Raw genomic sequence first — 17,106 nt, 5'->3', positions numbered from 1 at the left:
GTCTATGCAAGACTACAGAAGATGCATCTCAGATGTTGTGGAAAAAAAATAGAGATAAGAGTGCACTATTAATTTTTATATCAAAGCAAACTTGTATGAAAAAAATCGAATAATTTTTAGTAATAATAAACATTTTTATGTATTGACGTATACACTATTTTTTTTATAATTTGTTATTTCAAAAAACGTCGATTAATGTACGTGTTGCATATTATTTTATTTTTTAATTAACAATTTTGTCGTTTGTAACAGTAACATAACAAAATTAATTGAAAAATGTTGAGTGAAACAAATAAAACAAACAGTGTACCTGAACATAAATATTCCTTACTTTTTGAAAAATATATTATCCTATAAGTTTATTATAAGTGCAGGTTTCAATCATTCAATGTGCCGTGCCAATGCAGCCTACTTAAATTTTAGTCAAAATTAATTTTGTATGTTTTCCAAGTACAATTTTAGATAGCATGTTTTCGAAGCTAAATTGGAGAAAGCATGTTTTCGTAGTAACTCGTCGAAATGCAATAGTTAAAAAAAAATAAAGAAGAATAATGACAAATAAACTTAAATTAACTATTGAAACTATGTAAACATAGTTTAACTTTGTAATAGCACGAATAATTAAAATATAATAGAAAACTTTGAAGATCATATTACAAACATAACCACCCTCTTTTTCTTAAATAAAATACGTATTTTCTTATTTGAAAATTACTATTTTTGTCTGTGAAATGTATTCTTAAAATTATATCGACTGCATTAGAATGTGGTAGTGATAAAATTTACAGACCGACATGAATAAGTTTCCGTTTCTGATTCCATTGTCTCAGATGCAAACTTATTTGTTTCGTTTGCATATTTTTAGGACAACTTTGGAAAATAACGTCAAAATGGTATTCAACAAGGTGTCTTGGATGCGTATAGGGTTTTCATAAATCAATTTGTAGTAAATAACAAGCAAAATACTGTGTTAACAGATATAATACCCAAAGATACCTAGCTGCCCAACGTCACAAGCGGCAAAACAAAAAAACTCTCTTCTTACCTAAAAACGCTGGAGCTGGTGGGGCCACTACACAAACATAAAGAAGGAAAGGTGCATTCTCAGTACTACAACTTAACAAAATACAAAACATATGAACGTAACATGATTATGACGAACGCACACAGCTCAAACAAAGTCATATAAGTTTTTTTTGAAAGCTCCAAAGGGTTTCATAAATACGTGGAAAGAACTAAATGTATTTGGAAAAAGAAATTCCTTTATCTTATTATTTACATACCTTTTGGTTTCATTGATTTTATTAGCCATTTTGCCAACAAGCCACACCAAATGTACAAAAATATAATATCAAACAACTATTATAATCTTTCTCATAATTATGTAGATTGAAAAATCGTTTTTGGGTGTGGGTATGATATAGAGAGAAACAAAAATAGATATTTAGGATACTACTCTCAGAATAGTCCGTGGTAACCTTTCGCTTGGTCGTAAAATCCCGTAAAGGGTCGTCCAAATTCAATTATGGCTTATTGAACGTATATTGGCATGGGATTAGGTGCCATCAAAATTTAATTAAACCTACTATCCTTTTTGCTCACCTAAGCTATATCTCTATAATATGACTTTGTTTAAACGTGATGTGAAAAAGTAATGCGTGTGGAATTTTTTTCAAATGCGAGAACTCGAAGTTTCATAATACTCATAAAATTTAGTTGTAACAAAATCTGAATCTGACATTCGTAAAATTAAACAAAACCAATCAAAACAAATCACAAACACGTACATATGTGTGTTCTGACTTATCTGTTTCAATAAAAAAAAAATGTATTTCTCAAAAATTTAAACATTTTTATTAATACATGCTTGTGATTATATTTCTATATCAAAATAATACGCTTGAATACATATCCGTTAAATTTATTTGGCTAGCAATGTTGAAAACTATGAAATGTAATGTAACATATAACACTTACTAACATTTAAACAAGATGAATGCTCTATTCTATTAAGTCGCAAGATTTCATGAGAGGAACGAAAATGAAAGTACAAAATTCCAGCATCTAAAAAACAGACATGGTGTGTGGCCGAATTTAAATAGAAAAACATATATACCTGCTTTTTGGGTACTCCAGCCTCCAACAGGTGGCACTGGTAATGGAACAGGTCCTCCAGGTGGCGGTGGGGGTGGAGGTCCAACACCTGGAGCAGGGGGAGGTGGGGGTACTGCCATCCCAGGCATAGGTGGTGGGGGAACACCAAACATTCCTGGCATTGGTGGTGGAGGTGGTCCTACCGTTCCAGGCATTGGTGGAGGGGGCGGACCTGCCGTTCCAGGCATTGGTGGAGGGGGCGGACCTCCCAGCCCTGGCATTGGTGGAGGGGGTGGGCCTACGGTTCCAGGCATTGGTGGAGGGGGCGGACCTGCCAGTCCTGGCATTGGTGGTGGGGGCGGACCTGCCGTTCCTGACATTGGTGGTGGGAGTGGACCTGCCGTTCCTGGCATTGGTGGTGGAGGTGGTGCTATTGTGGCTGGAATTGGGGGTGGTGGTGGAGGCGGAACAAGCTTTGTCGTTGTTTGTGCTATTGAATCAGACAAAGGTGTTGTAGCACAGGGTGCAGGAGATACAGTAGAAAGCGCCTCGTTTTCACTTTTGGTCGCAGGAGTATGAACGTCAGTTGTTACTGAGGATGTGGGAAGGTCTGCTTTGTCCATTTCCGTTCCTCTCGAGGTTCTATCTAAAGCTTCGGCTAAGTTTTTTGAGGTAAATGTAATATCATCATCCGTTTGAGTTCCTTGTGCAACAGTTACCAACAGTTCATCCGTTTGTGCTGAACTACTCTTTTTTATCCTGACGTCGGTTTCTACTTGTGCTTCCGCATTAACCTGTGCAACTCTGCTCAGTTCATTTAACTTATTGTCACTCTTGCTTAGCTTACTTAAACTAGATAAATTATCACAGCTCTTAATAAGAGGTTTGTTTTCTTCAACGGGCGAACTAAAATCCATAACGGCGTTTGTGGTTAAGGTCTGTATCTCTATGAGAGTCTTGTATTTCTCCACTTCCTGTTTCAAGCGTTTTATCTCTTCTTCTAAGGAGAGGATCTCCACGTCTCTGGCGGAATTTTTGAATTCCATCGGCCTCGGTTTGTTGAGCTCGTCGATCGAGGGTGACAAGAGGGTGTTTCCTTGAGGCGGACCGTCCATCAGTATCGAATTTATTGCTTCGTTTGTGCTTGGAGGGGTGAATACGTCGGTTGGCGACATCGGCGGCCACGAGAGGGCGCTCAGCCGCCCGGGAGTTTGTGGAATTGATATCGGTGCCTCGGCATGGCTCCAGTAGTACATGCAGTCAGGCTGGAAATATATTTTAACGTAACAATGCAGTGTGGACACGTATTTTAAGTGTGGGAAGGAAGCTTGAGCAGTGAGTGACCCGAAAAATATTTTAATTCATAATTTGATTGCACCATGAACCTATAAACCCGTAGCTTCATAACCCCGTAACCCGGGATGAGCGGGAGTGAATACCATGAGACTGAGAGAACATGGTAACCCCTTAACCTGGAACGCGCAAGCTTCTGTAAACCCATGATTCAGGGCATGAAGATTTGTTTTACAAAGTTACCCGTTTTTTTTTTCTCTTTGTATCTACAAAAAACGAATAGTGCTTCTTTGACTGTACAATTTTTGCGATCAAAATTGTTGAGATAACAGGTTATGGGGTGACCTGATTATGGGGTTATAATGACATGGGGTTATGGTGCAATGAGATTATGTATTTCAATGTTCTTCCAATTACTGACTACTCAAGTCGGTTTGAAATTTCGAAAACTGACTTTTAGAGAAGTTTGTTCGTGTTAGGGTGAAAACAGTGGTAAAAATACATTGGATACACTGGTCTGGTCCATGGTCCAGTCCACTTTTTTTTTTTTGTTGGCGTTGTTTAATTGATTTTTCATGAAGTTCTAAAAGTTCTCTTTCTAGGAATGGACAAATTCTTCAACTTTAATAACATTGAGGTTTAAGAATGGTTAAAATTTACGAATATTTGGATTTTAGCCTTTCTGAATTCACTATCCAATGTAATTGAATAAAATTAAAACAAGTATTTATATAACATTTTAAAAATAACCTTAAACTTGATTGCTTAAACTTAAGTAAATAAAGTAAGTAAAGTAAACTTGTAAGCAATTTACATGAATATAACCCTAATATGTAGATTAGTACATTTTTCTTTTCACTTGGGAAATATTTTTTTTGTGCTTGCTTTAGGCTAAATTTATTAAATGAGTGATTCAAGATACATTTGTCCTTTTGATCTTTTGATCAACTACCTGAAGAACACTATGTTCATATTGTTACAGGAGCGATCCGATTATTCTCGGCTTTAAAATCTTAAAAAAATATATTTTAAAAGAGAAATGTATTTCGTACAACACAGCTAGACACAGGCGAGTGTACAAAAATAGTATACTTTCAAATTTTATAAACATAAAGTGAATAAAAAAATTACCAAAACAAATCGACCACTTTTAACCCTGACCCTTTTCTGGCTAAAACTTTTTTTGTTTTCTACCCCATTGAAAACCTCTGAGAATTTTTATAAAAAGTACCATAATTTTTTAAAAAATTGAGTTATCGGGACGTTTTTTTTTTCAAAATTTTTATTTTTCAATGTATTTTTTGAAAAAAAATAGATCAAAATTATCTAGACCTATCATCACTGTTTTTTTTTCAATTTTCGAAACAAAAAACGAAAATTTATCGATTACCTACCGTTTAAAAAAAAAACTTTTTTCTTATAAAAACAGAAATTTTTTATAAATCCTCAATTTTTTTCAGAGTGGTGTTTTTTCGTTTTCTATTTTTATTTATTGATTGAAAACATTTTTTTTTTCAAATTTAGCTTATTTCACATAACACCATTTTGAAAATTTTTGGAATTGTATAAGTACATATATGTAGAATCCCAAAATAGAAAAAAATATATATGAAATAAATAATTGAAAGTGGTAAACATGAAAAAAATTTCAATTTTTTTGAAAAAAATTGATCATTTTAAATAGTTTTTTTGTATCTTTCGAACACTACAATCAAAAACAAAGAAAATTAAAAAAAAAGTTGTTATTTGGTCCATTTTTGAACAAACAGTGGGCTAGACATACAACGCATTTGAATTCAAATAAATTATTTGGAAACCCACCCCTTTTGACATTTTGATATTGTCATCAATCGCTGCATAGAATAATTTTTTTCAATTTTGGGATTCTATATAGGTACATTTTCAAAATGGTTTGTGAAATAAGCTAAATTTGAAAAAAAAATTTTTCAATCAATAAAAAATAGAAAACGAAAAAACGCCACTGAAAAAATTTGAGAATTTACAAAAAAATTTGAAAATTTCTTATAAGAAAAAAATTTTTTTCAAAAATGGTAATCATCGAGAAAAAAAACACTGAAGATAGGTCCAGATAATTTAGATCTATTTTTTTTCACAAAATACATTTAAAAACAAAAATTTTGAAAAAAAAAACGTTCCGATAAGAATTTAGGTTTGTGGTGCCGTGTTGTCAGTATATTCAAAAATCGAGAAATAAATCAAACTACTAAATTTCAACATGCCATTTCTCAAAGACGAAATATGATATCGGGATAAATCCAAATGCGTTTTAAAAAGTAAGTATAGTTTAAGATTCAAATAATGGTTTCTGTAAAAAAAATAACCTATCTATGTACATATTCTCAAATAAGTAAAAAAAAATTACGATTTTGGCACTTTTATTTTAGCTCTCTAAATTCCTTCGGAAAGTACATGCTGATTTCTGGGTCAAAGGGTCGGTCAAATTTTGTCGGCATGTGATTATCTAAAAATAGAAAATAAAACTTCCCATGTAAAAAACACGCCCCCTCATATTAGTCACCAAATAACATTTTAAATCTTCAGAGAAACTATTAACTATATTCTTGTTCATGGCTATGTCTGATCACTTTTGACAAATACCAAAATGACATTTCACTACTACGTACTTCCAAATGCATCCATATTTCTTTAAAACTTTTCTAATTCCTGTTTTTTCATTCCCTTCGTTTAAGGGGTAACCTCATTCTAGAATTTTGAAAAAAAACGATTTTCGGATAAATGGTTTAAACAATGCTTTATTGTGTGAAAAATATAGGAAAAAACAACATAACTCAAGGAACATAGTAGGGGTTTTTCGATTGACTAACAATTTTTATTGTTATTAACAATTTAATCCAAAATTTTTCGTCTTTTTTCGATACTTTTGCATACAAATTGTCTGAAAAAATTCAAAATACTCCTGAAAACGTGTACAACAAAGCATTGTCTTGTATCGATTTTTCCTTGATAATTCCCGAAAATCACAATTTTTCCAACCTCTAAAGTGGCGTTACTTTTTAATTCACCTCTTTTTTATGATAATCCTGCCACTGTTGAAATGAGATACCTGCAGGATCTTTCTCAAATTATTTTTTTTTAAATAATCTTATGGAATGAAGTCAAAGAAGCTATTAAACAATGAAAGAGAATCTGGTGAACAAAAGTTTAAAAAAATCCAAACGCAGTGGTTATTCCAGAAAGTTTTCCACACCCTCTAAACAACCTGCTGACAGGTAGCTTGCAAAAATTAAATTAATTCACCTTACCTTAAATATATTGTACATAGGGACGTCCTTATCGGGTATCTGCTTCAGAACACCTGCAGCCAGCAGGTGCGTACAGAACTGCACAGCCAAAATTTTGAAGTCCAGCTCGTTCAAAAGCTGACTGACATGGTGCTCATCGCTGAACTCTGACAAATACCAATTCACCAGCATGTGACCTTTAAAAAATTTAGTTCATTGCTTCAACATTGGACGGAAAAATAACCATAAAATTTGAATAATTTTACATGGCACTTCATGGCGCGTTAGAATAACCCTCGTTCACTTAAATCCAACTCTTATTTTTTCAAAAACTGTATTGTGGTTTTTTCGTATGGAAATTCTAACTAGTAACGACTTACCCGATGTATCTCGCGCATAAAACAGAACTTTACCAGCGAAACGACACCAGCAAACGAACATATTCATCGCCCTGAGGATGCATGGGCTGATGATCACGTTGTTCGGTGTATTCAAAGAGCATATCTAACTAGATTTTTATTTCCGCGTTCTAAACGAACGCATAAAAAACAGAAGGGCGTAAGAAAAATAATTTGTTGCGTCTGCTTACGATACACTAATGGTATACTTTTACTTTTCCAACGGACGGGTACAATTGCAAAATAGGAGCAGGTATCTGATAGTCAAATCTCTGTTCTGTTAAGCGTTTGATAACAGGCCTAAAGTAATAACTCTCAGATAAGGTCTCCAAAAGAAAACAATTATTAAGTAGGTAAATACAATAAAATTGTAACTGCAATCAAAAAAGTTATGATAAAGAAACAATAATAGAAGGAAATGTTTGTATGAATTTTAAAAATGTACATAACATTAATCGCATATTAAATTCATGTGTCGCCGCCACTGCACAGCATCACAGCAAGAGAAACAATATCAGTGTTGTCACTTGCCAGTAGTTACCTCTTTAAATTAACTGTAACATTACCAGATTAAGCTAATATATTTTTTTGATGTCGATTTGGATCAGTCAGATGTAGGTCACTTTTACTAACAGGATATTCATATTTGAACGTAAAATTTCTCGCTGTTTCGGGTTCCGGGGTCAAAAAAGTTAAATCATTTGAAAAACGGAATTTGACCTTTATTTGACCTTGACCTAGGCGCGCTGGGGTCACGTGGACATTAGATTCGTGATCAACGGCACAAAAAACGTAAAGGGCAACTGGTCCGAGATCCGACGTCTTGTTTCGAAGCGGAAATTTCAGCCGGTAGATTCAAATCTCAGATTCGACCTTTAAATGACCTCCAAATAATCAGGTCACTTTCACCAACAGGTCAACACGTATTTGGACGTAAAATTTCTCGGTGTTTCGGATTCCAGCATCAAAAAAGTTATATCATTTGAAAAACGGAATTTGACCTTTATCTGACCTTGATCTAGAAGCGCTGGGGTCACGAAATATCAGCCGGTAGATTCAAATATCAGATTCGACCTTTGAATGACTTCCAGATAATCTCCAGAGGTCACTTTCACTAATAGGTCAACACATATTTGGACGTAAAATTTCTCGCTGTTTCGGATTCCGGGATCAAAAAAGTTATATAATTTGAAAAACGGAATTTGACCTTTATTTGACCTTGATCCAGACGTGCTAGGGTTATACGAATAGCGGAATCGTCATCAGCGACTTCAAAAACATAATGGTCAACTAGTTTGAGAGAAAGTAAATCTCAATTTAATTTTGTGGCCATGTGTATTTTTTGTATAATTTATTAAATAATAACAATAACTAATATTGGTATTGTAGATAGACATACGTTACTAATTATTGTAAGTAAAAGTAATGTACATATGTTTTAAAATAATTACATATTTTTTAAATATATACGTATTAGATAGAGTAGAACAGAGAGTATTTTTTTAAGCACTGCATTTAGTTGGTGAATACCTGTGTCAATGACCTCTAACATTGACCTAGGTTAAATGAACTATACTACAGTCGCTTGATATATTTCAAATAAGTAAACAATTGCTTACAACCACGGCGTGAAGTAGATAGGAACGCTATTAAGAAATTTAAAACATGTGTACTATTAAAAAGTTATATAATTCTAAACGAAATGCAGCATATTGCTACTCTTTTTACTTATTCGGTCACTTCGTCGGTGCTAGACATCTTAAATTCATCCAGAACAACATAAAAAATAAATAAATTATGCCGCGACTGATACGCACAAAAAGAAAACTATTATAAGATGTAATATCTGGTTCTGTAAGAATAAGAAGTTTTGTAGCAGCAGTGCTTGATACTTGCTTAAAGGATTGGAATAATAAGAGGTTAAAAAAAATTATTTTCACGACGGTATTTGAGAAAACTAACTTATGTCATGTTTCTAAACGTACACCCAAAAATTCGTTAATGAAATAATAGATATTATCAATATTTATTTTACTGATTACATTACTTAGATTTCATTATTAGATTCCTTGAATATTCTCATACTGCTCTGTATCTAAATGCGTTTTTTCAATGTTACATATAGGTGATAAAAATGTCTCATTCTGAGCCAGATAATCTAGATAAATATAAGTCCTTAATTACAAACACGTCCTTTGATCGGCCTTGACTGTGTCAACAATACATGTAGGTATGATTAATCAAATTCGTTACCCTGCTAGACCTCTTGACTTTTACATGAGATACTGTCAGATAATTTTTTATAAAATGATGAAATAGCAGGTACTTACATTCATAAATTCGAATTTATAGGGACCTAAAAATAAATTTAATCCTTGGTAGACCTTAATATTACCAAATAGTGAAATAAAATGTAGCAGAATTGCCAAATACTATTGTAATATAATATTGTAATATAATATTATTGTAATACAGGGTGTAACTAAATAAGTGTAAAACATTTAAGGGGGTGATTCCTCATCGAAAAAAAGATAGGATCTTTCATATAAAGAAACTTCACCCTTGTTAAGATACAGCCCCTTAAAGGGGGTACATAAAATTTGTTTAACAATTTTTTTCACAAGCACTAAACAAGTTACAATATTGAAATTAACCTGACAATTTCTACTACCAAAAAGACACTTAGCCAGTAATTTATTTGGTTTACCCCATGGTTGTAAGGGGTGGAAAACGCAACCCCTAAAACTTATTTCCAACGTAACTTTTTGTCTTATTATTTGTTTACCATTTAAAAATTTATTTCCGATAGCCTGTTTCATTCTAAAAAGAATGTCGCTTGAATTTTTTGCCCAAAATAAACCAGTTCGCAGCAAAAAATTATTTTACGAACAAGATACATATCGCCATAAAACGAAAATACGAAACTAATTTATCTAGTAGGCCGCTATTAGCGATACTGACAATTAAATTGGAATCAAGCTGTCAGTTCTTCTTCAACTTCATCAACGATTACGTGAATATGGTACAAAAGAACGCAGGATTGTGGTCGCCATTGAGAAGTAAGAACACCACAGCTTGAGGCAGCAGTACTTAATTTGATAGAAGAACAACCTACTACCAGTACTAGAAAGATTGCTTTCCAGCTAAATGTTGATCATATGACGGTATTTCGAATTTTAAAGGAACATCTCTTATACCCTTACCATCTGCAACGAGTACAGGCACTGTTACCGCGAGACTTTCCGAACCGTCTTGAATTTTGCAATTGGATGCTGGAAATGATTAGAAGAAATCGTGACTTTCTGAAGACGATCGAATTCACAGACGAATGTAGTTTTTCTCGGGACAAGATTATTAATTTTCATAATTACCACATATGGGCTGATGAAAACCATCACGCTATTGTCGAAACTAACCATCAAGAACAGTTTTCTCTTAACGTGCGGAGTTATTGAGGATTATTTAATTGGGCCTCATTTTCTACCTCCTCGATTAAATGGTGAGGCATACGTTCAATTTTTAAGAGAAGTGCATCCCGTACTGCTGGAGGAAGTTCCTTTGGGCGTCAGAAGGGATATGGTTTTTATGCATGATGGGGAACATTTACTATGATTTCTACATGTTGTATGTTTTGTTATTAATAAATTAGTTTTGATTATTCCCCTTTAATTATTTAGTGCAGGTAGTAACTACAAAATAACAGTAAATCCAGTTCGCATTTATGACGATGTATCTCTGTAGTTGTTCGTAAAATAATTTTTTGCTGCGAACTGGTTTATTTTGGGCAAAAAATTCAAGAGACATTTTTTTTTAGAATGAAACAGGCTATCGGAAATAAATTTTTAAATGGTAAACAAATAATAAGACAAAAAGTTACGTTGGAAATTAATTTTAGGGGTTGCGTTTTCCACCCCTTACAACCATGGGGTACACCAAATAAATTACTGGCTAAGTGTCTTTTTGGTAGTAGAAAATGTCAGGTTAATTTCAATATTGTAACTTGTTTAGTGCTTGTGAAAAAAATTGTTAAACAAATTTTATGTACCCCCTTTAAGGGGCTGTATCTTAACAAGGGATGCTCCAATGAAGTTTCTTTATATGAGAGATCCTATCTTTTTTTCGATGAGGAATCACCCTCTTAAATGTTTTACACTTATTTAGTTACACCCTGTATTATATTAATATATTGCTAGCAATTATAATACAGTGGTGTAAATAAATATATATAGGTGCGTATATTTTTTCAGTTTTGTATATTCAAGATTAAATTATTTTTTGAGTTACACATAAAAATTTTCTTGAATCTAATAATTATAAGTGACAAACTTTTACCAACCTTTATTTTTGTTCTGTGGAAGATAACATAAGAGGACGATCGTCTTTGTTTTGCACAATTTCCCGATTTCCAGGCGACCATCTTTCCGTTTTCTAATAAAAAGCCGCATTGACCACGTATTTGGATCGAATTTAAATGCACCCAGTCAGTGAACCGACCTGCTTATACAAACTTCACAGGTGTTGTAAACAATACAATTTCGATTTCTATTATCCATCAGATAAAAATGTGGTATAGATTTCACTGGATAGTTAAAATTGAAATTATTGACGTCAACGATAAAATTCCGCTTAATCCGAGGGATTCTATTGGCATACGTATATATTTTCGCAAGTATATTTAGACATATTTAAGTATCCGAGTAGATAAATAGTGACTTGGAGAAATGTCTATGGTACAGGCGTGGACAAAAACGGCTTCCGAAGAAAATAAGACCAAAAACGCCTAAAGGATAACGATCTCAATTGTTTAAATTAATTTTTTTTGTGAAAAACTTACTATGTTGTCTCTGTGCAGGCCTATGGAGCTTGATAAAAGCTATAATAAGGGCATTTAGTTTAGACGAAAGATTTTACTGAGATTTTCTTTGCACTGCGGAAAGATAATTTTCCTTAAATAATGATCGTAAAAGCTGTTTTATTTTCGAATGTTTGTTATCAAGGAAAAATATGAATTTTGGAATATCATGTCAGGTTAATAAACTTTTTGTTTTTATTTTCAAAGTGTCGAAGCATATTTGGCTCTAAATTTTTAATCCATAAATTTAATTTCAATTTATTCAATTAATGTTACAAAACCCCGTAACATTATTTTATTTATAAAGTTTTTCTAAAATATGGTTTAAATTTATTTATTTATCACCAAAATAGCATCGTTTTATCTTCATTTTAACTTATTCAACTATTATGTAAAGGTAACAGATAGATTATTAGGTATAATTAGATGCAATTTAGAGATCGATAAGATCTTGTAAGCCTAGGTAAATCAGTTTGACCTTAATAAATCCATTTAATCCTAGTTGAAAAGTAAATGTTTGCGTAGATAAATCAATTTGTACACGCGCCGGTAGTGAATTTGTGTTAACTATCATATCCTAATTAGCTTGAAAGAGCTTTATTGACATACGAACATACAAGAGACCTACAGGAAAATGTATAAAGCATTTTTAAAACCATTTGAAGGGATTATAGTTCTACAGTTGCTCGAATCGTTTACATTTTCATTCGAAGGCTTTATTAAAACCAATGTCCAAATGGTTTTATGGTTACATTTCAAATATACCCTCTTTTAAAAGTAATAAATCTGTAAACATCTTTGATGGGACCATTATAAAACAAAAACAAGATTAAACAGCATTTAAACTGTTACTTAGAGAGAGTCCTTTTGTTATTTTCGTATAATTTTATGCCATTTAGATCTATATTTTTTATTTGACTTAACTTTAAACATTTGAAATACTACACTTTTTTGTAACAATCAATGTTAAAGGTAAATGACAGTAAACTGTCTACGGGCCTTAGTGAAATCTATCACAAATTAAATTTTACCTTCTCATCAGTTAATACAATTATCGGTAATTCGTACCTCAGGGAAATATTTTTATGTAAATTGTTAGTCAGCATGTTCCTCTTGACATTTTTATTAATACGAGAATTCATCTAAGGGCAATTTAAAATAAATGTAGAGTAATAAATATTATTAGACTGTTCCTGACTATAATAAAACTTCAACAACTTCGAGTTCAGAGTTCAGAACACCCGTTCATCAAGTCAAGTGAGATTTTAGTTAATATAGTCATGGAAAACTGAAAAAAGTAAATACGTTTAAAATTTTGTATTTATGGTTACAATTGTGGTTCTCTACGTTCTGTAGTGGCCTCTGTAACTGGTTTTGATAGCGGGTCCGCCCCCACAGAGCCTGGCCCGAGAACAACAAGGGTAGGTCAGAGTTTCCTAGCTAGGGTTAAGGAGTGTGATGTAAGTCTGTAATTGGCGGCGACCGAGAACGTAAGCCACGGCATATGAACCCGAAAAACTATTGTACTTTTTTTTATATTCGAATTGTGAACCAGCGCCGTGGATTTTCCAACATTACCTAAATTATCTAAAAATTATGATAATACAAATTTATTATCGTTTACAGCATCTATTAATAACTGTCTCAGATAAACAAATGAAGAAGAGTTTAAAAATATTATTTTTAATTTTACAATTTATTGCCTATTGTTATAGATAAATGTAATAACCTTTAAACCGTTTTATTTTGTTTTGAACATTCACTTTTAAATTTTATGCAAATTCATAGACTATGAAGTATGAAAATAATGAAGTTAAATTTTTACAAAACTTTGCCATAGGTATGCAGATAATAAAACATTTCATTCCTGCTGGAATAAATACAACCCCGAAATTACTATGTCGGATCGGCTTGGAAGTAGATTATTTAATTATGCACATATTACATCAGTAGATATCGAACGGTCGTTTCGCTGAAACAAGAGTAGAAACATACCTGATGATGCGATCTATAACATTATTGAGCATTTAAGAAATATTATTACCCACAAGCTTCTATTGTCTAATATTTTTCAATCCCTAAATAAAAACTATTTTACAAACATTTCTTTTTTTGTACCGATAACTGACTTTAATCTTACATATTTTTGTTATATTTCTATCTAAATATGTATTGATGAAGTGCGGGTATGAAAAATGTTGCCGGTTAGATTTCGTTTTCAAAATTCGACCTGTTTAAGTCAACGCAAATTGATAAGCATTTTTTTCATTTACGATCTACCGAACAGCAAATGAAACTTAAATAAAAAACACTCATGAAAATTCACACAATTGTTTCTAAAACCGAAACAGGAACAAATCAAACTTACATAGAATATTGTTTGAAAATTTGGGGAAATCTACAGTAACACAGCCACACAAAAAAATCCAAACCCAAGAGAGCTAAATATCTTTTTGAAAGAATTTCAGTCGAAAATCATGACTTCAAGACAAATTTCAAGAATGCCAGTGTCATGGAGTGTACCAACGACTCCGATATAGCAGAAGCATGTACATCTGTCAATAGGTAAATATTATTGCAAAATTTTTCGTTTGAATATACATAATGAAGGGTACAGGAATAAAAAGAGGAATGTTACAAAAAAATATTTTTGAGAAAAACAACTTTTTATTGTAAATTCGTTCATAAACAACTTACAAAATGTAATCAAATTTCCTTAGCGGTAGGAATACAAGGACACCTAAATTGGAACAGGAAAGTACATTTTGTAAGAAAACTTTCAAATTCACGTTTGAATGTCAAGATTTCGCGTAATGTCAAAAAATGCAGGAAATCCAAAAAAATTCAAATTGCAATTTGCCAAAACTAATGGTCCGACAGCGCCTGCTCTGTGCACACTTAAAGTAAATATAATTCACTACTTTTGTGCACAGGGTCAGCTCAACAACTCAAAAAAAAAAAACGCTAAATATTCCGATTTTTCCGGATTTTCTTCGCTTCTAATTATCCGATCAGATCGACCTCTCGTTTTATTCGTATTTCGATTCTTAATCCGGGCGAATGAAACCAAACACATGCCTGTTTCAAAAATCGAATTTTATGAGCTTAAAACTAAGTAAAAAATATACAGAATAAAAGCCTAAATTTATGTATTTCTAGAGATCGAGCGTCATATTGTTTATAACAAAAGAAAAAAAAAAGTAGTTGCTCTTATTTTAGTTTTTTGCTTATATCTCGGTAAATAAACCTGTAATCGACATGAGGTATACTTATAGATTCTGTTCCTGAGAAAATTTGCTACAAGGATAGGCTTTTGCAAAATCTCGCTAAATTTTTTTTACACTGCAAAATTAGCGGTGGAGTAAGAAATGTGCAATATTTTCAGCATTAAATAAATGGGACGAATTTGACTGAGATTGGATGAAACTACAGGAAAAGATAACTGCCGAGGTGCTCAACAAATACCCGCAATCCGGACCCCCAATTTCGAAATGGCGGCCTACTGCAAAATTATTAAGTCGAAAATGCGAAAGCGTATGTCTTCTGTTCAAGTCAAGATATCGAAATTCGGTAGGGATCGGGGGATTCGAAAGGAGGAAGGAAGGAGAAATAGTGCTGAAAAAAACATGAATTAAAAAAAAAGTGTCTCTTAAAAACGGTATTCTGGTTTTTCTTTTTAATATTTTGTAATAAACTTAGGCTCGTTGTAAAGTAGAAGACTTCCTTTATACGCTGAATTTTTTTTTTTTTTATTTTAATTTTTTTAATAGATTCGGCCAAGAAATGCCCATGTAAACGTTCGTTAAAAGGCCCACGCGGCTAAGAGGCAGCCAGAAGAGGGGAGCGCTGTGACGTCATAGTGCCCTTGCTGCGCTCAACTTCTCAAAATTTTTACTTAACAAATGGATTGTGGCACTTTCAAAGCAACTGCCGGGATGCTTTTTTTAAATCAACTTATTTTTTTCTGCTCTTTCGAATGGTGTAAGCAAACGTCTGTGAAAGTCGTCGCCAGACACCGAAAAATACATTTTTATTGATTTTTCACGTTTTTTTTGTAATTTCATTATGCATTCGATATTTTGATAAGTAAGAAGGTCTTTTTACATATACGTATGGGGTGTTAAATGGCACACCCTGTATTTGGACAAAATTTAGAGAAAAATTGGTCCATATTTGGGCGGTTCACCCAAAAATTTCACTTTTCTCCGGAATTCATCGGGAAGTCATGAATTTTGATCACGAGATCGTCTTCAGCACATCGAATTCCTTCGGAAATTATATGTGGCTCTCTGGGGCTTGGCCTTTTTTTGTGCGACTGTGTAATCGCAATGCAAAAATCGAGCTCTCACAATATTTGTTCCTGTTGCGATTTTAGGAACAGTGAATTGTCATGCTTTCCCGAGTTATTACTTCACAGAATAAACTTCATGTTATCGTATTGATTCCACGTGCGATTCCACAACCCCCCAAAGTCTAACTAAGCTCAAAGTACGACTAATTTAAAATCAATCCCGCACCGGGGTTTCATCCGGCGAAGCCACTTTAAAGGTCGAATTTCGAAAGCAATCTGTAATAACGGCAATAAACCAGAGTTCCTTAACTTTTACCCTTACATTGTTCACTCACCTTCGAACTTCTCGTATAACTTAAAGTCCAACTTCTCAGGTACGAATTTCGGTTTGGTAACTTTAGACTCCAACTCCGCCTTGCTAAGAGTCAGGGACGCCACCTTCTTCAGCACGGTGCTGTCCGAGTTGGATTTGGCTATGTCTAACGGTACGGACATGTGTCGCTTGTACCCCGGGTGGCCTAAAACATGGTTTGGAGATGAATTTCAAGATAATTGGTCAGATAAACATTTGTTCCAAAATGCCTCCTTACAGAGATACAGGGTGTTGAACTGTTAACAGATTGTCGAAAAAATAATTATTGTTATTGCAAAAATCGGAAAATCATTTAAAAAATTGCAAAAAATAATAAACTGTGATAAGTGAAATTTTTCCGAGCGTCGCAGTTTTGAACTCGAGAATTCAGATCGGAGTAGCTGTGTGCTCCCCCCACCACTAATATTTCATTGATTTCACGCGGTCTTGAATATTTTTGAATGACATTTTAAATGGGACGCCCGTGATTGTAAATTTTGAAAATTTATATCTGGAAAGTACTCTGAATGACAAACCTATTAGTTCAAAAAACAGCCCTTATA

At 33.2% G+C, this 17,106-nt stretch overlaps 1 protein-coding gene across 2 annotated transcripts in view; it reads right to left on the bottom strand.

The window, feature by feature from the left end:
• The window catches only part of LOC108914171 (protein cappuccino), a 33,347-nt gene that overhangs the window by 4,176 nt on the left and 12,065 nt on the right, over nucleotides 1-17,106 (bottom strand). The window contains exons 2-5 of one of the 2 annotated variants that reach the window (XM_018719909.1): nucleotides 16,527-16,709; nucleotides 6,672-6,847; nucleotides 2,117-3,359; nucleotides 1,046-1,072 (exon numbers count right to left, since the gene is read on the bottom strand). In XM_018719909.1, coding sequence (XP_018575425.1) covers nucleotides 1,046-1,072; nucleotides 2,117-3,359; nucleotides 6,672-6,847; nucleotides 16,527-16,709 — 1,629 coding nt within the window. The remainder of the gene's footprint in view (nucleotides 1-1,045; nucleotides 1,073-2,116; nucleotides 3,360-6,671; nucleotides 6,848-16,526; nucleotides 16,710-17,106) is intronic. The other variant, XM_018719914.1, reaches the window with a different exon arrangement.

The sequence above is a fragment of the Anoplophora glabripennis genome, unplaced genomic scaffold (genome assembly GCF_000390285.2).
Source record: "Anoplophora glabripennis isolate ALB-LARVAE unplaced genomic scaffold, Agla_2.0 scaffold16, whole genome shotgun sequence".
Lineage (NCBI taxonomy): Eukaryota > Metazoa > Arthropoda > Insecta > Coleoptera > Cerambycidae > Anoplophora > Anoplophora glabripennis.
The sequence above is the reverse complement of the archived record's forward strand: the minus strand, read 5'-3'. Positions and strand labels throughout refer to the sequence as shown.